Source organism: Lampetra fluviatilis, chromosome 9, assembly GCF_964198595.1.
Source record: "Lampetra fluviatilis chromosome 9, kcLamFluv1.1, whole genome shotgun sequence".
Taxonomy (NCBI): Eukaryota; Metazoa; Chordata; class Hyperoartia; order Petromyzontiformes; family Petromyzontidae; genus Lampetra; species Lampetra fluviatilis.
In genome coordinates, this window is record NC_136283.1 from 13,910,215 (window position 1) to 13,932,901 (window position 22,687).

The following is a 22,687-nucleotide window of genomic DNA, read 5'->3' on the forward strand; positions in this document are numbered from 1 at the left end:
CTGACAAAAGGGAGGCCCATGTGCACACGCACGCACGGTGGACACGTGCAGACACGCGGTCACGCGAGTCGGCTTACGCCGCGCTCGTCCCTCCTCCTTCAACTCGCCGTTGCCAAGCAACCAAACCCTCGTCGTGCGACGCGGCTCCGTTGAACCCATCGCAGAGATCTACCCCGAGGCCTTGTTAGTGGCCGCTACACAGAAAGGAATTGGCCAAACGTCCTGAGACTCTGCGAGGCTGTCCTGGGTAAGCGCGATGGCCCTCAGCAGTGACACGTCGCACGCTGCAGTCGCGGCGGTAGGCGGCACCGTCCCGTATTTGATACACGTCATCGTCCGTTTACGCAGCAAGTCACCCTACATCAATATTCACGTTTCAGCAACAATTATTTGTGAGCAATTATTTAAAGTAATTTGTCCAAGCCAACTGTCGTCGCGGGAAATGTACTTAATATAATAACGGTCCAAGTTTACGCAGCATTTTCCATTTCTCCTGCGACGCGGGTTGTTTTAGGCTCAGGTTTCGATCTGGCTCGTCGTCGTCGCCGCCGCCACCGCTGCTGCTGCTGCTGCGCCGACTTTGACGTGCTTCACGTTACGCTGTTTGCCTTCCGTCATTTTGGTGACCCTGGCTCACTTTGACGCGCGATGGCTCGTCCTGGTCTCTCTCGAGTTACTACCTGGGTTAAACAAAATCAACTCGACACTCATGTCAATCATTCCGCCCTCCCTCTGAACGAGGCCGTCACCAGGCCGCGGAGCCGCCCCGCGGCCGCTACCTGTAAGTCCTCGGCGGTGCGCATGTTGAGGCCCGTGACGTCCTCGATCCTCTGGTTGAGCCGAGCAATGAGGGGGTCCTCTTCCTCGCCGAGCCACGCGCTGCATGGGGTCACGGAGGTCATGGGGGTCACGCGGGTCACGGGGGTCACGTGGGTCACGTCACGGGGGTCACACCAGCCCCCCGTTATTATTGGGTAGCGGTCAGCAACAAACAGCACCATTGAATATTGAAGGTGTAATAGATTAAGAGTTAGTCCGATTTCTTGAAATGAGCGAGGTTATTGTTGTAAGAGCTTGGGGAAAAGAGACTGACGATGATGATGGGAGGAGGGAATTCCAGTGCGAGGGAAGAAGCAAACGGAGAAGTGAGATGATGTGCAGTGTGGTGAGTGGGTGTGTGAGTGGGTGAGTGGGTGAGTGAACAAGTGAGTGAACGAGTGGGTGAGTGGATGGGTGAGTCGGTGAGTGGGTGTGTCAGTGGGGGATCCAGTGGGTGATCGAGTGGGTGAGTGGGTGTGTAAGTGGGTGAGTGAGTGGACGAGTGGGTGAGTGAGTGCGTAAGTGGATGGGTGAGTGTGTGAGTGGGTGAATGAGTGTATTGTTGTGACCTGCAGTGTGGATGATATGAAAAGTCGGGTCTGGTAGACCGAATCCTCAACACTGGGCGGAGGGAATGAAGGAGTGACATTGGTGGAAACGGCAACCGTGGCAGTCCCGATGGACGAGCGATAATGAGGCGACTGACCGCCGTAGTCGGTCGGGGTTGTAGCGCGTTACCACGCACGTGCGGTGCAATTTGGCGTTGTTCCGAGGGCACTCGGCTGACCAGAACCCCCGTGCTCAACGCTCCAGCGCACCACAATGATTTAAGCGGCAGGGCTGCCCATTTTGAAGCCGCTTTTGCTGCGTACCACCGCTCTAGAACGCCCTTGAATGGGAAAAAGCGTCGACGCAGTGCTTTGGCAGTCGGCCGTGCGGTAACCGGGGTGGGTTTTACGATCGGCAACTTCCCCGCTCGAATCCAACAGGTGTGCCATGGGTGTGTGCCAGGGTGTTTGACCTCAATTCCACCCTCTCCGCCTAGTCGGCGTGCAGGAAGTGCCATCGTCGTAAAGGTCTTCACCATGTAGCAGCCGGCGCCTTTGGACGTTTTACGACGCGTCATTTCCACAGCGTCTGGCACTGACAATTCCCACCCCTGCTAATAAATGTAAAAATAATGTTTAGCAGGCGCAGCACTGCACGAGCTCGCGGGATCGTGGTGGCTCTCGCGGTGTAGCATGGGCGGCTGGAGTTCCCGTCACCTCCTCGAAAACCACGGAATTTCTGGGGCTCACGGGAATGGAACGTTACTAAAAAATATATTTTTTATTTTACCAGGTAAGGCCCACTGAGCTATGTTGCTCTTTTTTCAGAAGTGACCTGGCCACAAATGATAGCTCAACGAAGTGGCTTATTGCGAGAAAATGTATAGCAGCCAAATACTTTTAACGCACGTTGATTTTAAATGTGGAGGGAATAACCGGTGGACCTGGAGAAAAATCCACGCGACCACGGGAAGGACACGCAAACTCCAAAAATACAGCGGGCGTCAGGGGACGGGATCGAACCCACGACCTCCTGTATACCTAGCGAGGTAGTTAACATCTCACCGCCGTGGCGGCCGAGTGCGCAGGGGAGATGTGTTAACGACTTGCATTTTAGAATCGGGGGCCGCTTGAATTACCCCAGCGTCTTGGCACACATTACACCCTAGCCATCTCACCTCAATCAATCACCATCTGCTGTATTTATCTCCTTTTTTCCTTTAGCCTAGGGGGCAATTTTCTCAAGACTTTAGTAACATTTATTACTTTTGGAAATGCAAATGAAAACGGCAACCTTTGCAAACACACGCAAATTTTCAATCGTCTCTGTAGAAAGAGGTGGGGAGGGGGGGGAGTGGCAAGGTGGGGGTTAGAAAGAAGTCGGGGGCTGTGATTTGGCGAAGCTGTGAGAAGGGCAAAGCAAGCAAAGCTCATTCAAACTAGCTCTGCGCCTCTTTTGTAAAAAAAATATATTAATCAGCGAGAAAAGAATAAATCACACGCGGCATCCCACGCACGTGGGCAATCGTCAAACGTGGTCTCCCGATTCGTATTTAACGCAGCAGGAGTAGCAGCAGAAGCATCGGTCAACATGCGGAGGACAGCAGAACTCGCTGGCGAAGCGAACGTCTGATCGATTGCTTTCATCAAGATCGTTCCAACGCAGGGTTAGAACATTAGGCCACGGTTGAACATTTTGCACGTGTTGTTTGTTTTTCGAGCCGTTAGTATTCACGTTTTAGTTTTTTTGGGTTGGATTCTTCACTCACCTCTTGCTAATTCTGTAGGGGGCTGTCTCCAGCACGCCCGTGAGCGGGTTGGAGATCGTTGCCCTCCTCAGCTGTGAAAGCAACCAATCAGACAGCTGCGTTAGCAGCGAGCAGCGAGGCCACCTACCACTACGGTAGCAGCAGCAGCAGCAGCAGTGGACGGCCGCTCCATTCTCCACAGGAGGTGCTCGTCTGACTGGCCTCTACCCATTGCCACCACCGCCGATATTAACAACTGCCACCCTTCCCTTGCGAGCGCTTCCAGTTATAGCTGCAGTCCGTTCTACAACGCACGGTTTTCATGACGCAAATTGGATATAATGCGATCAATATATTTGGGAATACATTTTTTATAACGCGTATGCGAATTGGTTACAGAACTACGTCGCAACGCGGGCAGGAATAGGCGGCGGTTGTACGGCTGCCTCGGCGTAGGATCATCACACGACAAGGCGGTGGGATGCTGCTGGATGCTTCCCACTGCGCCTGAGTCTTTGTTCAGCCTGCGTGTTGTCGCGGACTGTGCTTCACCCCTCATATTTTATATTTTTTATTATAATTCGATCTTTCCATAACGCGTGTTCTTCAGGAAGAGAGTTATAAGAGAACACACTTCATTATTATTACGATTACGACTCTGCTCGTGGACGACTAGTTAATGATATGAACTGTGTATATGTGCATTGCAGGAATCTACCGATGAAGATATTCGTAGATTAGAATCGATTCTAGTGCCTGCAAATCTACGTAAAATGTTCAGTTGAAGACAAGTCGGCAATGGACGTGACGGAGCTTGTAAGATAGAATGGATGAGACGGGACATTCTAGACAGGACAGAGGAGACGGGACAGATGATGCAGGAGAGAAGAGATCAGACAAATGAGAAAGAATAGACAAGATCGGTCAACAAGACGGGGCAGATGAGACAAAGAGAACGAGGCAGGGCATGAACTAAAATATTTTAAATTTTGCCGGGTAAGGCCCAAAAACCTATAGAGCTCTTTTACAGAAGCGATCTGGCCACACGTGGTAGCTCTAGTGGCTTATCACGTAGACAGTTAAAGCAGCCAAATACCCTAAAAGCATGTTCATAAATGTAGAGGGAAAAACCGGTGGACCTGGAGAAAAATGCACGCGACCACGGGGAGAGAGACACGCAGGCTCCAAATATACAGGCGTCGTCAGGGTCAGGATCGAACCCACGACCTCCTGCATACTAGGCGAGGTAGTTAACATCTCGCCCACCGTGGTGCCCCTAATAGGACAAGGGGAAACAGTGTAGAGGAGCCCGTAAGACGAGTGACACAGTCGAGGTGAGACGACACAGTCGATGTGGGACACGGAAGACGGTAGCAAATGAAACGGACAGGAGAGGAGAGACGGAACCAAAAACGAAGAGGGTTTTCTTCGGGACGGAATCGTGATTTCATCCGTAATGTCGCAAGGCCGGCGGCGTGGGACGGGGAGTGAAGAGTCGTTTCACGGCTGCGAGTTGCACGCACGGCATGCCGGCCGTGCGTTGCTTTTGTTTGTGTTTTTGTTTTAAATGTTACTGCTGGGCACTCTGAAGCCCTCTGTTGGGTCTGCTGCTGCGCCTGATAAAAACGTAACCAATAATAATAAATAAATAATCGGAATGACCTTCGCTCTACGTTTTATTTGATTTTATTTGTACGTGATTTGTTTACCTTTCCTATACTTTGCACTCCTGCTGTGGTTTTTGTATTGTTTATTGTTGTTGTATTGATTATTGTTGTTGTATTGTTTGTTGTTGTTGTTGTTGTTGTAACGCTCTGACCCCGTGCCCCCCGGAATGCACACCTGTGAAAAACAGAGCTTAATAGCTCATCGGATTTCTCCAGTATCAATATTCTGATTCTAATTCTCAAGTGGCTCAGCCTGGACGAGCACCTCCTCTTAAGAGACGTTGGCGCTGTTGAGAGCCGTCGCAGAGAGCCTCCGCTCAGAGCGAGCACAACGCGCCGGCTACGTACGACAACGTATACACACGTGTGTGCACGCACAGGGACTCCGCTACGTACGACAACGTATACACACGTGTGTGTGCACGTACAGGGACTCCGCTACGCACGACAACGTATACACACGTGTGTATGCACGTACAGGGACTCCGCTATGTACGACAACGTATACACACGTGTGTGTGCACGTACAGGGACTCCGCTACGCACGACAACGTATACACACGTGTGTATGCACGTACAGGGACTCCGCTATGTACGACAACGTATACACACGTGTGTGTGCACGTACAGGGACTCCGCTACGCACGACAACGTATACACACGTGTGTGTGCACGTACTGGGACTCCGCTACGTACGACAACGTATACACACGTGTGTGTGCACGCACAGGGACTCCGCTACGTACGACAACGTATACACACGTGTGTGCACGTACAGGGACTCCGCTACGTACGACAACGTATACACACGTGTGTGTGCACGTACTGGGACTCCGCTACGTACGACGTATACACACGTGTGTATGTGTGCACGTACTGGGACTCCGCTATGTACGAACGAGTTAGGTTCCGGAGGTCTGTTCGTAAGTCCAACTTTACTCAATTCCAAACGTGTTGTACGGCATGTACACCAAACATGGGCCACGGCTTTAAAAGTCGTATAATCTTCTGTAGATGTAGATACCACTGGTTTTCCACGTTCTGCAGATGAACCTTATGGCGGTACCCCGGGGTACCAGTGCCCCGGCTCTCGCATAATGTCCGTGATGCAGTAATTTTTAGTCTGTTGATGGTCGGCGATGCGGCAGTCGACTCATCTCGACGAGCTGTTACACGATGCACTATTCAAAGTTGAATTTGTTGAAAACTCATTTTTTTATGCTAATGTTTGGCGTTTCTACATCGCGGAGTGTGGCACTGATTTAGGATTGATTGGTGCCCCAGTCGCGGAGTTAAGTAACACCCCTGGAAAAAATAGTGTCCCAGAAATAAAATATTTAATTGCCTCGGATAGTTTGTATTATTTGAGACCCCGGGGTACCGCCATAAGGATCAGATGTAGATGCCACTGGTTCTTTATGTTCTGTAGATGCCACCACCGCCATCAACTGCGCGGCGGTTGATCTTACAAGCCAACTGGACATATGGACAGATTTGTTTGTACCTCTGAAAGTTCGTAGTAGAGGAGTCCTTGGATATGAAACTCAACGCGTTCGTCAATAACACTGCGGAATTAAAATGAAATATGTGTAATCGGTGACGTTTCGGGCAATGTCCCTTCTGCATGGAACATAAGTCTTCTTCTTTCGTGGGGCGGCAGATGTAGATTCAGCTCCACTTCTGCATGCAGGTGGCCAAGCTAGAGAAGCGTGTCAGGAGCAGCGGAGTGTCATCGCTGCGAAGTCTCCTTCGTATTTAGCAACATAAGTTCAAGAAGGAGGGCCATTGCCCGACATGTCGCCACGTTGTTTATATCATCACCTTCAAGGCCGCAGCGTTGTTGACCCAACGGGTCGAGTTTGCGTCGTCGTTTGCGCTTGTGCACCACCGCCAAACAATCCGTCCCCCCCCGTGTACGCAAACGCGCCGTCAAGCCGCACGCGCCGACTTGCTGCAGCAGCTCTCGACGGATTCCCTGAGGAGTCGCCAATGGGAACAGCGAAGAGGAGGGAGAGAAGGGCCCCGCCCGCGGCTGGCGGTGCTCGGGTAGCTTACCTCTTGCTCACCCTATAGTCGGCCGTTTCTAGCACGCCCGTCTGCGGGTTTTTAACGGTGGCTCTCTGCAACTGCAGCCGACGCACAGCACACAACGGGGGCCCAGTGGCGAGATCGCCATCAGTGGCTCTGAGCTACCGGCATCGCCGCCGCCGCCGTCATCATTATCGCTTCATCGCTGGCACGCGTCGTGACGGGCACTGCAAGATCCGACCGTGTCTGTCCAGTGCTCGCCGAGCTGCATTGGCTTCCGGTTGCTGAACGAATACATTATGAGGTTGCGCTATTACACACAAAGTGCTTGCCGCAAATTAACGACAATATCTTGCTGATTTCGTCAAGGAGCATAAACCATCACGCAAACTACGGTCCTCCTCGCAGCAGCGGCTTTTGGATGGCCATCGAACAAAGACGGGCACCGCATCGCACCCTTTCTGATGCGCTTCTGCGGCCGTCTGGAACGCTCTTCCTTCCGATGTTAGGAAGCCACTGGAGCTATGCACTTATAAATCATCCTGATTGAAACTCATTTCTTTAGAACTGCTTTTTGTTTTTAGTTTGTTGTCCTTCCCCCCGCACCTTTGATTAGCGCGGTTGGCTACATACGGTGCGAAAGAAGTTCAACATACTGTACACACATCACTAGACTCCCCCCCACCCTGTGCCTGCCCACCCCATTGTGAGCGAGTTCACTTGCAGCAGCAGCGGCAGCAGCGGTAGCGGCAGTGGCGGGGCGCGTCAACGATTGGTGGTGTGGCGTTCCCAGGCCTTGAACGGTTATCTGGAACTTGATCCGTCATCAATAGGTCAATAGATCAGGGAGCCACCGAACTGTGAATGCGGTGAGTGCATCAGGACATACGAGAACTGCCCGGTGCAAATTCGCGCAATCTGGAGGAACGAGCCAACTCCACTCAGCTCCCACCCCCCCCTCCCCGGATGCCGTGAGATGGCTCGCAACGTTAAACACGCTATTGTGACCCACTCGTATTTTTTTTGTTCATTCAAACGCAATGTGAAAGAAGTAGAAATCCGTCGTCATCGCAATCGTCGTAATCGTCGTCATCGTCAGCCGCGATCAAGTCCACTGCTGGATGATCTTGTCGGCTACTACGCCACTGTCAACGAGGCCTTGGTTCAGATTGTTTACAACAGTGGTGCGGTAAAGGTCACGGTAACAGTCTGGCGGCGGGTCAACTGTACAAACCGCTGCCGCCTCGAGCCCCAAGTGGCTCTCTGCCACGGTTGGCGTCCGCAGCTCTCCCCGTTGTTACTCGGTGGGGATGCCCCCCACACGGTAACTTTGTTTACGCTCGTCACGTCACCTTTGCCCTAGATTTTCGCGTACCGCTCCGCTCGCCGGCTGTGCCGCAGCCGCCGAGGGGTGGGGGGGATGGCGGTCGCGGAGAGGCCCTCGTGAATAAAAACTTAACTAGAAACTATTTAGATTTTAGCAGGTATGGCCCACTGAGCTATGTAGCTCCTTTTTCAGAAGCGGCCTCGCCAAACGACAGCTCAACGAAGTGGGCTTACCATCGCCAAATACTCTTAAACGCGTGATGTTGATTCTAAATGTGGAGGAGAAAACCCGAGGACCCGGGGGAAAATCCACAAACTGCAAATAAAACAGCAGGCTTCAGGGTTGGGATTGAACCCACTACCTCCTGCATGCCAGGTAAGGTGGTTATAACATCTCGCCACCGCGGCGCAATAGTCGAGGCATTCGCGTCGCCCGGTAACCGAGCCTCGGCCCAACATTCCTGAGAGAGGAGCGTTTAGTTTCGCCAGCGGTCGCTCTGAATTCCAGACGCCCCTCCCCCGGGGGGTTGTGGTGGAGGGGGGAGGGTGGTGGTAGGTGGGAGTGGCAGTGGCGGCGAGATGTTAACTACCTCGCTTGGTATACAGGAGGTCGTAGGTTCGATCCTGACCTTGACGGCTGCTGTATATTTGGAGTTTCCTGTCTCTTCCCCCCGTGGTTGCGTGGATTTTTCTTCGGGTCCTCCGGTTTTTCCCTCCACGTTTAGAAACACGCGTCCAGAGTATTTGGCTGATATAAATATCCACGTGATGATAAGCCACTTTGGTGAGCTATCAGTGGGAGTCATAGTTCAGTGGGCCTTGCCTGGTAAAATACAAAGTTTAGTTGGTAGCCCAGCGAGGCTTTACCGAGCAGCGCAATCCCAGTGCATGACTGGACTTGCTCGAGGTTGCGAGTGAAATAAATGTAGAGGTGGTTCAGGAATGGGACTCATAAAGAGTGTGCAATATAAAAGTTCTTACTCAGGAGGCTCACACCGCACGTCAGAATGCCGGGCCAGCCACTCCAGTGTTGTGACGGTTCTCCGTGCGGCCAATCAGTCATCGTATCAAATAATATTTTACCCATGGAGGCAGCGGATCCGAGGGCTCGAGACAAGGACCTCATCGTCACCAGCCCGGTGGCTCTGGCACGGCCGACGCGAGCCTCGCACCGTCCCGACGAACGCCAACTCCCGTGCTCACCCGCGGCTTGGCGAGCTCCTTGATGCGCTGCATCTCGCCGTCGCTGATCACGCCGTGGTAGCGCACGATGCGCGGGCGGTCCCACTCCTCCTCCTCGCGCGCCGGCGACAGCAGCAGCCGCGGGTTTCGCCCGCCGTCCTGGAAGCGGCAGCTCAGGCGCCTTCGCCTCCTCGACGTCTGCCACGGGGAGAGGGGAGAGCGCACGACGCACGCCAGCGTCGTTATCGTCCGTCGATGAGCAGCAGCTGCGGCCGTAATCTATCCACTGCTGGATGAAAGTATCCCCGGCCCCATACAGCCTCAATAGATTGTTGAGGCAAGTGTCGTTAGCGTGCAGAGCCTATGAAGGCCGGTACGGCGCACGAAGGGGTCAAAGTGTAGCGGTTAGCACGCCGTGCTATGAACCCAGCGACCCAGGTTCAATTTTAGCTTACGGACAACACCAGTGATGATTATCTGAACCGGTCATGGGACTCCCCTCGGCCGACTCAGCCTCAAATGAGGCTGGACAGCTTCATAGCTCATCGGATTTCTCCAGGAATAAGATTCTGATTCTGTAAACATCGCCACTGGGGAAACGAAGGCAGGCGTGGTGCTGGTCGCCCACCCCTCGTGTGCCGTGCCGGCCTTCATAGGTGCTCGTTAACAGCACTTGCCCCTACAGTCTGTTAAGGCTATACAGGGGGGGGGATCTTTATCTTCGTGTGCTTGTGTGCGTCCGCTCGATCATCTCCGCACCATCTTGATGCCCTCCCCGCGGCACAGCTTCTCGTAGGCGTAGCGCTCGGGGTAAGCGTCGGGCGGGCGGCTCGCCTCCACCTTCGAGGTGTTGCCCGACTTCCTCTTCTGCTCCAGCACGTAGTCGAAGTAGCGCACGTTGCCCTGCGCGCGCTGGTGCCCGGGGTCTGCGGCGACAGGAGCAGAGGAGGCAAAGCCACGGTCACGGTCAGGACCGCCCCAGGACCCCATCCATCCCAACCGGGCCCCGGCCGTCGCGACCCCCGCGACCTGTCCCGTCAGGCCTGACCCAATGCCGCCCAACCCGTTTTTTCCATCCTGACAATCCACTGCCGGATGAGGGCCTCTCCGAGCCGAGTCCATCTCTCTTTCTCTCGCTCGCTCGTGGTCCTGTGAAGCTGCTATGCACTTTTAAATCTAGACTGAAAACTCATTTCTTTAGAACTGCTTTTTGTGTTTAGTTTGTTGTCCTTCCCCTGCACCTGCGATTAGCACGGCTGGCTACTTGCGTGTAGATGAGCTCCATCCCTTGGCTGAGAAATTTCAAAAGTGGTCCACGACGTAGGACAAACCAATCAATGCTTTCGTCAATAACACTGTGGCCTCAATAGGGTAAATAATACTGTGTATGTGGGGCCCCCCAATTTGAAAATAAATAAAGCTATTTTTGTTTATTTTACCAGGTAAGGCCCACTGAGCTATATAGCTCTTTTTCAGAAGCAACCTGGTCACAAATGATAGCTCAACGAAGTGGGCTTATCATCATGTGGGAATTTATAGCAGTAGCCACATACTGTAAACACATGTTATGATTCTAAATGTGGAGGGATAAACTGGAGACCCGGAGAAAAATCCACGCGACCACGGGGAAACAGACACCCCGAAAACTCAAAATATACAGCAGGCGTCAGGGTCGGAATAAAGCCCCCAAAACCCCTCCTGCATACCAGGCGAGGTAGTTAACATCTCGCCCCTGTTCCATGACCTCCTGCCAGCGGGCCTTTGACACTTCACATGGCCTCAAAGTGCACCTATCGTGGGACAAGCGACGTGGTGACGTCACCGCCACTTAGTGGTGAAGGGCGGTTGTTGTTGTTCAGTGCGTGAGCGTGCGTGTGTCTGTGTGCATTGGCACAGTAGGGGGCACAGGTGGTCCATCTGCCAGTCATTTCAATGAGTCAAGCCATGGCGCCTGGGTCTGTCCCGTGACCTCCCGTCAGTGAGCCTTCAACACTTCACGTGGTCTCAAAGTGCACCTAGCGTGGCGCAAGCGCCGTGGTGACGTCACCGCCACTTAGTAGTTGTTCCTGTTGTTGTCGAGCGCCCACCGTTGGCGAGCAGCTGGTGCGTGAGCGCCAGCGCCCGCTCCACGTCCCCTAGCTGGTACACCGAGTAGGAGAGGTAGTCCAGCACCTCCGCCCGGCCGGGGGGCTCGTCCGTGCCCACCAGCCCGGCGCCGGCGCTGCCGGGGGCCTCGGCCTCCGCCCCGGTCGTGCCGGCGGCGTCGAACTCGTCGATCATGCGCAGCGTCTGCTCCATCCAGGGCACTGTGTGGTAGTAGTCGCTCGCCGTGTAGGAGATGCGTCCCAGCTGGAAGCAGTCGTGCACCGACAGCCTCGCCCTCTGCGGCTCGGTCACCCCTTGGGCAGAGGAGGAGAACATCGGCATCGTTGTCAAGCCGCCGTATACGCGGCGAGATGTTAACTGTGAGATGAGACCGCGAGCAAGCGGAGACATCTTGGATCAGGGTCAAGGAAACTGCTTACAAATCACACCTCCGGTCAGCACGGTTGACTACGTAGGGCGCGAAATATAGTTCCACGTACACACATACAGGAACTACGGGCAAATCTTGCGATACCCGAAAGCTGGCCTCCGCACAGCGGGGCCATCTCAACCAGGCCCGGAAACACGACCCCCCGCTCCATTGTCGCCCGTCAGAGAGGTCGTGCGCAGGCGACGAGCCGAGCGCCGTTGCCGACCGTGCGAGGACCTGTGCCCACGCGCGGGGTGACACCTTAATGGTGCTGCGGTGGCGAGATGTTGACTACCTCGCCTGGTGTGCAGGAGGTCGTGGGTTCGATCCAAACCCTGACGCCTGCTGTACATTTGGAGTTTGGGGTGTCTCTCTCCCCATGGTCGCGTGGAGTATGTGGCTGCTATAAATGTCCGCACGATGATAAGCCACATCGTTGGGCTATCATTTGCGATAGCCAGGGTCAGCTTCTGTAGCTCAGGGGGGAGGTCTTACCTGGTAAAATAAAAAAAAAATAGTTTTAATAGTTTAATTTAGCGAGCGGAGGAGGGGAGTCACCGCCGGCGACGCCGTCGCTCACCGGGCAGCAGGCCGTTGGCCATGGTGCGCGCCTCCAGCCGGTAGGTGTCCTGCAGGCGCAGCAGCGCCTTGGCGGCACCGCTCTGGTCCTCGTCCGTGGGGAAGTACTGCCGCTGGGCCGTCAGGTTCGAGACGAAGCCTGGGGGGATCGCGACGGCCACAAATCAGCTGCTCCGTCGGGGGTCACGACCGCACCTCCGATTAGCACGGTCGGCTACGTACGGTGCGGAAGAGGTTCAACGTACATAACGTACGGACAGCGTGCACGCAACGGGTACACGTACGTGTGCAAGTTGAGTTGGGTGATATATATTGAAACTACACGTTATATTCAAATACATTCAAATTACTGGAGCAATGTTGTGAAGATACAAATGACCAACTAACCCCACGTCTTGTGCGATTTAGATGCAAAGTAACAATTACTCTGAGGTTTGTCACTTAAATACAGTCCGAAGCGACTTGTGCAAATGAGCAATGAAACGTTCTTACCCCGTGCCCCTACGGGACATCTGTGAAAAAGAGCTTCATAGCTCATCTGATTCCTCCAGTATGAATACATAAGTGGTACCTATTGTATCGCGACCCTAGAGGGATGACGGGCTGAGTCAACCCCCACCCCCCGCGCCTCTCCCCCTTACCAGGAGTTGAACTCGCGACCTTCCGATCGCGAGCCGCTTGCTCCACCGACCGAGCCTCCTTGGCCGAATCATATACCGCTTACGGATCAAAAATACTCCGATTACACGCACCATGGACACCGCCCTTCCCTGTGAGCACGAGTGCTCGACACGCATGCACACGGTCGCACGCAAGCGCCAACGCACCCTCGGTGGTGTCCTGCAGCACCATGCTCTCAAGCTGCGCCCAGCCGTGGCTCATCCTCTTCACCAGCTGGTAGGCGTTGATGGGGTGGCCCAGAAAGGTCTCTGGGTCCGATGTGGCCTTCTCCATCACCCTCTGCACCTTCTCCACCCACCTGTGTCACGACCACGGCACATGACGAAGCAGCGAGCGAGCGAGTGAGTGCGTGAGAGCGAGTGTGTGCGTGAGAGCGAGTGTGTGCGAGCGAGCGAGCGAGTGCGTGATAGGGTGAGAGAGCTAGTGAGAGAGCTAGTGAGCGAGCATGTGAGTGAGCGGAGTAATGTAAGCCGCAGGAGAGAGGATGTCTGCCACTCTCTGGATGTATCTCTCTGCTCGCTGGCAAGGCTGTGTTTACTCCACAGACTCCATGGAAGTAAACATCGTCTACTCTGTTTGACTTTGGGGTCCGTAAAACTCAAACATTAGATGAGTTGAATGAGGACAAAGTACTTTGGCTCACTGCTATTTGCACGCCAACATAATGTTGGCTTCAGAAACATTTTCAAAAAATATTTTACAATCCGGTAATTGTAAAATATTTAGCCAAAATGCCCTCGAATATTAAGCCTTAACAGACTGCTGGGGCAAGTGCTGTTGGTGAGTGGCACCTATGAAGGCCGGCACAGCACACGAGGAGTGGGTGGCCAACACCACTCCCGGCCGCCTTTGTATCCCCAGCGATGATGTTTACACGTCACACCAGGTACTCATTTGAGGCTGAGTCGACCTAACAAAGGCCCAGGTTCAGATAATCGTCAACTGGTGTTGGCCGTGAGCGGGAATCGAACCCGGGTCGCCAGGTTCATAGCGCAGCGCGCTACCGCTCCCCTCCACACACACGCGCGCACACAAACACACACACACACACTCCCCCGTACCCATGCACCGAGTCGCACGCAGCCACACGCAACAGGGTAAGGGAGAGCGCCTGATCCGCCGCGGCGACCGAGGGGTCAGTGCGAGAGCGCGCGCTCACGCACCGTTTGATGCGGCCCAGCTTGCTCTCCTCCGCTTGGATGTAGTCATTGAGGGAGGTGAGGAGGTCCTTCTCCATGAACACCAGGTCGGTCATCTGCCCTGCAGGATTCGTGGAGTCAGTTTTTGGGGGTCGGGGAGCGCTGCGCGTGTGGCATGCGCACCGCTCCGTGCCACAAAGCCCGGCGATGCGGTGACCGATTCCCGGCCGCGGTTATCGCAAGAGGTCAGCGACATCTCAACCGGTTATGGGCCTCCATCCGAGCTTCCAATATCGTCAGAAACCAGAAAGCTCAACAGGGTAAGAACCCGCACGGCGCTTGGGTTGGGCGAGCACCGTGCGTAGACACCAGGTGGTGCCGTGGCCGTAATGTGCGGTTGAGTGGGCAGTGCATACAATCATTCCGTTGCGTGGCGATGTTCAAAATCTCTCTCTCTCTCGTGGCCAGCAAAGCGTGGGTGGATGGGGGAGGGCGGCCCTGCCCTCATCCAGCAGCGGCTTGGACTAAACGTGGGAGCCGTACGAAGTGCGACTGAAACGAACACGTGCGCGCGCCGTCGAGCCGAGAGCCACTGCACGGCCCGCGTACAATGCGTAACGCGATAGCGTGCGCGCCGCGCGATGCCGCGGCGGAATTCTAGAATGGGTTTTTAATAGTCGCCAATCCGTGCCCATTCAAATGCCCCGGGCAATCGCCACCATCGTGCGGAAATAATAACACTCCGGCAAACAACCGTGGATCGTTCGCAGCTGAAAGGAAGCCGTCAAATGGGCAACCCGTGCCCTCTCTCGAGTAGCCTTGCAACACTGTTTAGACTACTCGGTTTGCACCGAGATGCGGGTTTTGCCATCGTCAAGGTGCATCGACCATAAGGCGAACTCCCACATCCTCGCAGCAGCGGCCATTGGCCAACCCTCGAACAAAGACGGTCACCGCATCGCGCGCTTTCAGATGAGTTTCTGCGACCATCTGCAACGCTCTATCGTCCGATATTAGGAAGCCGCTGCAGCTTTGCACTTTTAAATCATCTAGATTTTTTTTTTTTCGAAATGCTTTTCGTGTTTAGTTTGTTGTCATTTTCCCGCACCTCCGATTAGCACGGTTTGCTACCTACGTTGCATAGACAAAGTAGTACAACCAGATGGATGAATGGAGATAAAGAGAAACGAGGATGTTATAAAGAGGGTTTAGCGGGAAAGGCGTCTTAATTAGAACGAGACTAAGTAGAACAATCAAGCAAAGACAAACATGTGTGGATCGGGCTCATTCTCAGATGTGAAAGCTTGGTGAAGGAAGTTCTGGAAGGAAGTTGGGAGAGAGGCCATGAGGCAGAAAAAAGGAAAACGCTGCTTGAAGACTTCAAGTGGGGGAGGGGGTCGGAAATGCCTTGACGAAAGTTCAAGAGGGGACAGGGATGTGCCACGGACTAAAGATTAAACACGTAGCTCTCCTGCCTAATAATCACCCTCACATCACTGCTGAGCACAGTGCTGCAGTCAATTATAAACACTTGTACCCGGGCAATGTGGGCTGCATCAAGAAACCTGCGGCTACACGTGCAGGGCAAATGTCTGGTTGGGGTGTGCGGCTGCCGCTCCCTGGAAAGAGCGCTGCGGAAAGTTCCGTGGCCCGACTTACGGCGCGGTTCGTACGCGTCGTCAGAAAGGCCGGGGGAAGGGGGAGTGGAGTGGGACGAGCGTTTAGAATTGCAAGCTGGAAAAAAGTAATGCCGCGTTCGCGAGTTCACGCTGCCCGCTCTCAGGGCAGGCGCGAGGTTGGGCCCCTGCAACACCAAAATGTTCCTTCGGCCTAACCCAAGCCGACACTTGTTCACGAGGAGTTTGAACCGGGGCCTGCCTAACTCTTGAGCACGACCACCAAGCATACACAGTCCTAAAAATGCTGCACAACGGCCAGGAATTGCCTGTTCTAGAGGTCTTACCTATATATAACAAAAACTAATTTTATGATCAACATTGCGAGCATTTGCCTACGGTCAACGGCATGACCTTTGGATGCCGTTGATCTCTCCGGCTGACCCCTGTTGCAGGTGCTGTCTGCGAGAACACCTGGGGGGTGCAGACAGCCAGTGACCGGGCCACAGCCTCTTGGCTTGACAGCTGCTGCTGCGAGGGAGCTATGAATAGGGGAGGAGGTCGCAATGGTGGATTGTACCATGAGAGATTCCTTGAGTTAACCAACGATTTAACAATTTTTATTTTTTTATTTTACCAGGTAAGGCCCACTGAGCTATATAGCTCTTTTTTCAGAAGCAACCTGGCCACAAATGATAGCTCAACAAAGTGACTCATCATGTGGAATTTATAGCAGCTAAGCACTCTAAACGCATGTTTCTGAATGTGGAGGGAAAAAAAACCACGGAGAAAACATTCAAACTCCAAATATACAGGCGTCGGGGTTGGTATCAAACCCACGACTTCCTGTACACCAGGCGAGGTAGTTAACATCTCGCCACCGCCGCTTAGCAGGAGACCGATGGACTGTACGGTGCGTGACGCTCCAGAACGTTGCGCACTTGTACAGCCCTTGTGCCAATCCACTGCTGGATTCCGTGTCCTGGGGGCTGGTGGACCATACTTCACCACGCCGGCCAGGGCGGGTTGGCAATGGTGGCGAGCGTGGAAGTGGAAACACAGATGTCAATGCGTTGTCGCTCTAATGCCCTTCTTCTACAAGGGGACACTTTTCTTGCACACCGCGGAACGCATCGCTTCTCTTTATATTGGGTGCTTGAACGTTTGTTTCAAGTTTATTTTTAACATTGTGGTCATATGGCCGCCCCCCATCCCTTTAAACAAGGTCATGCGATAGGGCACATCTCGGCGAATGCGGTTTTATCACACGCGAGTTACCACTGTACGCGCTTTACCGAATGAGGCCTGTTTTCCGGAAAACGGGGGCGATGTTTCCGCGATACGAAGTTTGATGTTGCCAAGATTGTCGCGAAGAAAATCGTTAGATGGGTTTGCGAGAGGCAAGAGAGCTGCATCCGTTGAAAGGTACTCTGGTATGAATTAATCGACTCGAGAACGATTTAACATGTGTGTGTTTTGTAGTATGTTTTTGTACGCAGATGTTCACACACGTTGCCCGGTGCATCTAGGCACCCACCCGTTGGGAGATTCAGTGTCAGGTGGTGAGCGTTGGTCAGGGAATTCAGTGTCAGGGAGCGAGCGTTGGGCTGGGAATTCAGTGTCAGGGGGTGAGTGTTGGGCTGGGAATTCAGTGTCAAGGGACGAGCATTGGTCTGGGAATTCAGTGTCAGGGGGCGAGCGTTGGGCTGGGAATTCAGTGTCAGGGGGTGAGCATTGGTCTGGGAATTCAGTGTCAGGGGGTGAGCATTGGTCTGGGAATTCAGTGTCAGGGGGCGAGCGTTGGTCTGGGAATTCAGTGTCAGGGGGCGAGCGTTGGGCTGGGAATTCAGTGTCAGGGGGTGAGCGTTGGGCGCGAGTGCCGCGGTGCGAGCTGAGTAATGGAGACGGTGGTTTTGTGTTGAGGTGAAATTGAAAGAATGTGTACACACACACAAGGAATAGAAAGCGACTCAGCATCATTTAATATAAGGGTGAACATCGTGTTAAACAAACAGGGAGGGTCTTTCTGCATTGGGTTTTTGTTTTAAGGATGTTTTCAGCCAATTAACGATGAATGTTTATCATACAAGTGGGAGGAAACTGGAGCACCCGGAGGAAAAAACCCACGTGAGCGAGAGGGAAACGCTCTATCCCCATACAGATGGAAACAGATAGCGATTAGTCCCTTCTCCTTGCTCGCCATGGTATGGTACCTCGACGCTCACTGGGAGTTTCACAACAACATCTCTGTGTGATCCACCAACCTTCGCTGTTACCTACAGTGATGGATTTCAGGCAGCCGCGTCAAACATGACTAGCACCACCCAGCTACCGACGTGAAAATCTTGCCACGTGGCTGCTTGAGGCCTGGGCAACAGGATCGGAGTACAAGGACTACTCTACTTACGAACATTCGACTCACGAACTTTCAGAGATACGAACAAACCTGTCCATATGTCCAGTTGCCTGTTCGAATTGAGTTATACGTTCAACTGCCGTGCAATGGATGGTGGTGGTGGCATCTACATCTGCAAAACATGAAGAACCAGTGGCATCTGCATCTACAGATTATACAACTTCTAAAGCCACCCCCCCTCCATGTTTAGTGTACATGCCATACGTTTGGAATCGATAGGAATAAAGTTGGACTTAGGAACAAATCGAATTACGAACAGACCTCTGGAACCTTTAACTCATTCGTAAGCAGAGGGAGTCCCTATATCAGAATCAGACTTTTTATTTCGACTGGAAGAATCCGATGAGCTATGAAGCTCTTTCACGCAGACGTCCAAAAGGGGCAGGTCAGCAAGGAGTACCTGGGGTCCTGAACACACGGGCAGGAGGGGGCAGGAGGACGCGCGGGCGCTCTTACCTATGGAGGTGAACACCTCGCAGTGTGAAGCCGTGGGCAGCAGCAGCACCAGCAGCGGCAGCAGCAGCAGCGTCCTCCACCGCTGTTCCATCATTGCCAAACTCCAGAGGCCCGGTCTTCTGCTCGGCCAGAGAACAAGCCGGACACCATCAAGACGGCACCCACAATCCCTCGGGTTATATATGCAGGGCTTGCAAGCGAGACTTGTTACTGACAGTGGTTTGTGCGTCTCTGATTACCCAACTAAGTCTCCCCAAATCTCAAGATGATTTTCCAGCAAAAGTCCTTGCTTGCGATGTTCTGGAATGAGTGCACTTAATTATGATTATTATTGTGTGGGAGGAAATTCCAGCACACTCATGATGCCCGCCAAGAGGCCGTCACAGACGCACAGTCCTCACGAGATGCCTTCTACCGAGACCTCGCCTCCCTCGCCTTCTTGCCAGTGGGTCACTTGGGCACATTCTGGCCCCAGCCCTGCACGATGCTCCAACCCGAGGCTTCAGTCCACCGGACTATGGCTTTCATGTCACCATTGCACCTCGTCAGGCGCATACGTTAGACATGTGTTACAGGTGCAGCCCTTGCAACTGCTCGCTCACCCCACCAATGATAAAAGAGCCTCCCACTCGAGAGAGAGCTCCAATCTAGACGGTATTTCGCCAACTCTTCCACGCTTTCCAGACGCGTCGGAAGGGGTTGGGGGGGGGGTGAGAGTTCCCACGTTTTGCCCCACCAATGTATCAAACCCGCTGGGTGGAACAGAGGGAGAAGGGGCAGACCGAAGAAACTTTCCCCGATTATTTAAAGCTTCTGCACCGAGGAGATAAATCTATTTGCAATCCGGTGACCTCTGAATTTCAATACCAGTGCGCTGACTATTTGCACCCCAAGGCAGTAGCAGCAGCAGCAGCATCCATTATCTGCCACTGTCTTAGCACGTACACTGGGGGGGGGGGGGAGGCACACAGTCGTTCGTGTCTGCGATGACGGCGCCAGACTTGTGTAGAAGTCATCAGCGAGGTTTCATTGGTCTTGCCAATACTGCTCAAGACCCCCCACCCTCTCCGTTCGTATTCCGCGTGATCAATAAGAGATGAAGGCCGAAGGGCAACGCGGGTTCAAGTCGCCTTGCCCCTGCATCTCTCCCCAGTACATCACATGCGAGCATTCCTTCACAACATCCAGCTTCGCCCAAACAAACTTTAAACTATACGTGTTTTATTAATTCATTTTTGACCGGTTAAGGCCCCAATGAGCTATACTGCATAACTTTTTTTTCTTTCAGAAGCGACCTTGACCATCACCGATGATCATGATGACCTCGTCGAAGTGGGCTCATCACTGACAGTGGCCAAACAACGCTGCCGTCTGATCACGCCTCTCTCTCTCTCGTCTCTGACAAACGATAAAGCCCAAGGCTGTCACGCTGGTTTGACGAGTGGATGAGGTGTCACGCGTAAGCCACAGAGAGAGGCAACTACTCCAACTACGAGCCGTAACGAGTAACGAGGAGCACTAACGATGTGATGTGGTGTGCCGTGTGCGCACAAAAGAAAATGTCCCTATTTTGCCGGTGACCCGAGCCGTCTGTGAGTGAATCCCGTCGGCTCCCAGCGTCCACGCGAACGAATCGATCTGCGCCACGAGCGTTGGCGCAGATCGTCGCAGACGAGACGCACCACACAATGATGCTCCATCATTGGCACTTACGGCGATGCGCTGCGTGCGGCGGGGTTGAATCAATCGTGGGTGGTGCTCCCCCCAAACCGCTCACAGGACCGCACCGTTAACCATGCCACGTCGTTAAAGTCACCGGCGACTAACTGCGACTTGTCACGAGAGCGATCCGAAAGACGACGACGCCGTCGAGATGGGCGAGTCCGGCGGTCGAGAGAGATTCTGAAGACACGGCAGCGGCCAATTGCAGGCGAGAAGTGAAAGCGTTCACACTGCTCGCAACTCACCCTCTCTGTGCGGAGCGCTGTGGAACGGTGCGAGTCGTCGTCGTCGTCAATGGAGCCGGCGAGTTGGCCGGGTGAGCGGGGCGCAAGTCGGGTGAGCGGTGCGGGGCTTTTGCCACGTCTCCACTTTTCGCACGAAACCAGCAGTGGGACCCCCCTCCTCCTCCTCTTCCCTCGCTCAGCCCAACCCATCCAGACCCCTAAAGCCCTCCTCCCTTCCGCCCTCCCCCCGTAGACCGCTAACCCCCCTTCACCCAAACCCCCCTCCCCACTCCTCCTCCTGGCTCCAATTCCTGCGCAGCTCACAGTTATCCCCCCTCCTTCCATCCCACCCCGAACCGCAAAGACAGAGATCACCCCCATCCCGTGTGCACTTTGTAACAGGCTGCTGGGGGAGAGTGCCGTTAGCGAGTCGCACCGATTGAAGGCCCCCGCACGGTGCTCTACAAGGGGGTCAGTGGGTGGGTGGTCAGCACCACGCCCGGTCGCCTTTGTCTCCCCCAGTGGCGATGTTTTTTTTAATCACACCGCACCAGGTACTCGATTTGAGGCCGAGTGAATCTCCACTCCCCCAGCCTCTCACCCACGCGCACTCCTCCGCCTGTACCCCCTTGGCCACTCACAATGCTCCTCCCCCTATCCCTTGAATAAACTTGATCCCGAATTCAACTCAAACGTTCCAGCCATTTCCACCCACCCCCGAGACACACAACACTCCTCCTCCACCCAGCCCATCCGAACTCTCCTCCTCCACCCAGCCCACTCCTCCGCCCATCCCACTCCCTCCTCCTCCTCACTCTCACAGCCAGCTCCGCCTACTCTAGCGGCTGTGTCGCACTCACATACCTTAGGCCCATTACTCTGCAAACTCACAACCATCCTACCCTTGTACACTCACACACCCATACTACTACTACCCCTGTACACTCACATATACGACTACCCCTGTACACTCACACACCCATACTACTACTACCCATGTGTACTCACATACTCATCCTACTACCCCTGTCCACTCACATACCCATCCTACCTGTGCAAAATCAAGTAAACACAAATAGTTTAGACACGCAGCACTCTTCTGGCACAAAGCTGCCACTCAAAGTGCTCTCGCATTAATACTCGAACATAACTCGAGAGAATGTAATACAACAATATACACGCTGGACGGTACTATCCATAGTTTAAAACATAAAAGTAAGTTGTGGCTGTACAGCCACATGGCCACCCTACCCCTGTACACCCACATGCCTATCCTACCCCTGTACACTCACATACTCATACTACTACTACCCCTGTACACCCACATGCCCACCCTACCCCTGTACATGCACAGCCCGGTTGTGAATAGGTCCACAGCTGCGGGTCACGGGGGTTATTTGACCATACTTCACCGGCCTGGTCAGTGGCGGGTTAGTGACGACCGGGAAAGGGAGGCAGAGACGTGGCATCAAGAGCCACGGTGTGTGCGGCAGAACGACGGGCAATGCTGCCCTCCACGCAGGGACGTGCGGTCAGGGTAGGCAGGGGAGGCAGAGTTCACCTGTCATACTCCAATGAAAATAGTTGTTACGAAAAGTAAAAAAAAAGAATAAAGGAAAAGTTAAGATTTTTCCACTGATCTGTGTTGTAAATGTAATTTCTGTACGATTCCAATCATTTTTATAGTCAAAATCGCCAAATTTGCGGAGCTCCGCTGCAAATACAGAAAGAGACGAGAGGTGAGGCAGCGACGAGCTCAGCCTCCCCTCTGATTGCACAACCCCTCAGTAACAGGATGGAGCGCAGGCAATAAGCGCGTGCCTGTTACTATCTCAGTATGTCACCAATGTAATGTTTGTAGACCCCTTCATTTCATGTCCTCGCCTTACATACTCCAGGTAACTTATTTCACGTGTGTGTATCAAGATATTTAGGCTCGCTGGTCCCGTCATGAAACTGCAATGAAAAAGCACCAGGGGAGGCAGCTTTCACATCTGCCTCAGAGGGGGGCGTGTTAGACA

General features: G+C 53.7%; 2 protein-coding genes across 7 annotated transcripts in view; one reads left to right on the plus strand and one right to left on the minus strand.

Moving 5' to 3' along the window:
* The window catches only part of LOC144934233 (toll-like receptor 3), a 41,527-nt gene extending 36,643 nt beyond the window's left edge, over positions 1-4,884 (plus strand). Inside the window, exon 8 of the mRNA XM_078859857.1 lies at positions 3,826-4,884. The gene's annotated coding sequence lies outside the window, so the exon portion shown is untranslated. The remainder of the gene's footprint in view (positions 1-3,825) is intronic.
* P4HA1 (prolyl 4-hydroxylase subunit alpha 1) overlaps positions 1-22,687 on the minus strand; it is a 38,612-nt gene that overhangs the window by 9,060 nt on the left and 6,865 nt on the right. For 3 of the 6 annotated variants that reach the window (XM_078859866.1, XM_078859864.1, XM_078859865.1), the window contains exons 2-10: positions 18,721-18,839; positions 14,257-14,353; positions 13,240-13,391; positions 12,414-12,551; positions 11,406-11,717; positions 10,078-10,244; positions 9,340-9,516; positions 3,137-3,207; positions 780-879 (exon numbers count right to left, since the gene is read on the minus strand). In XM_078859866.1, the coding sequence (XP_078715992.1) occupies positions 780-879; positions 3,137-3,207; positions 9,340-9,516; positions 10,078-10,244; positions 11,406-11,717; positions 12,414-12,551; positions 13,240-13,391; positions 14,257-14,353; positions 18,721-18,814 (1,308 nt within the window). In that variant the 5' untranslated portion in view covers positions 18,815-18,839. Of the gene's footprint in view, positions 1-779; positions 880-3,136; positions 3,208-9,339; positions 9,517-10,077; positions 10,245-11,405; positions 11,718-12,413; positions 12,552-13,239; positions 13,392-14,256; positions 14,354-18,112; positions 18,179-18,720; positions 18,840-20,687; positions 20,889-22,687 lie in introns of those variants that run through there. The other 3 variants (XM_078859868.1, XM_078859863.1, XM_078859869.1) reach the window with 2 other exon arrangements.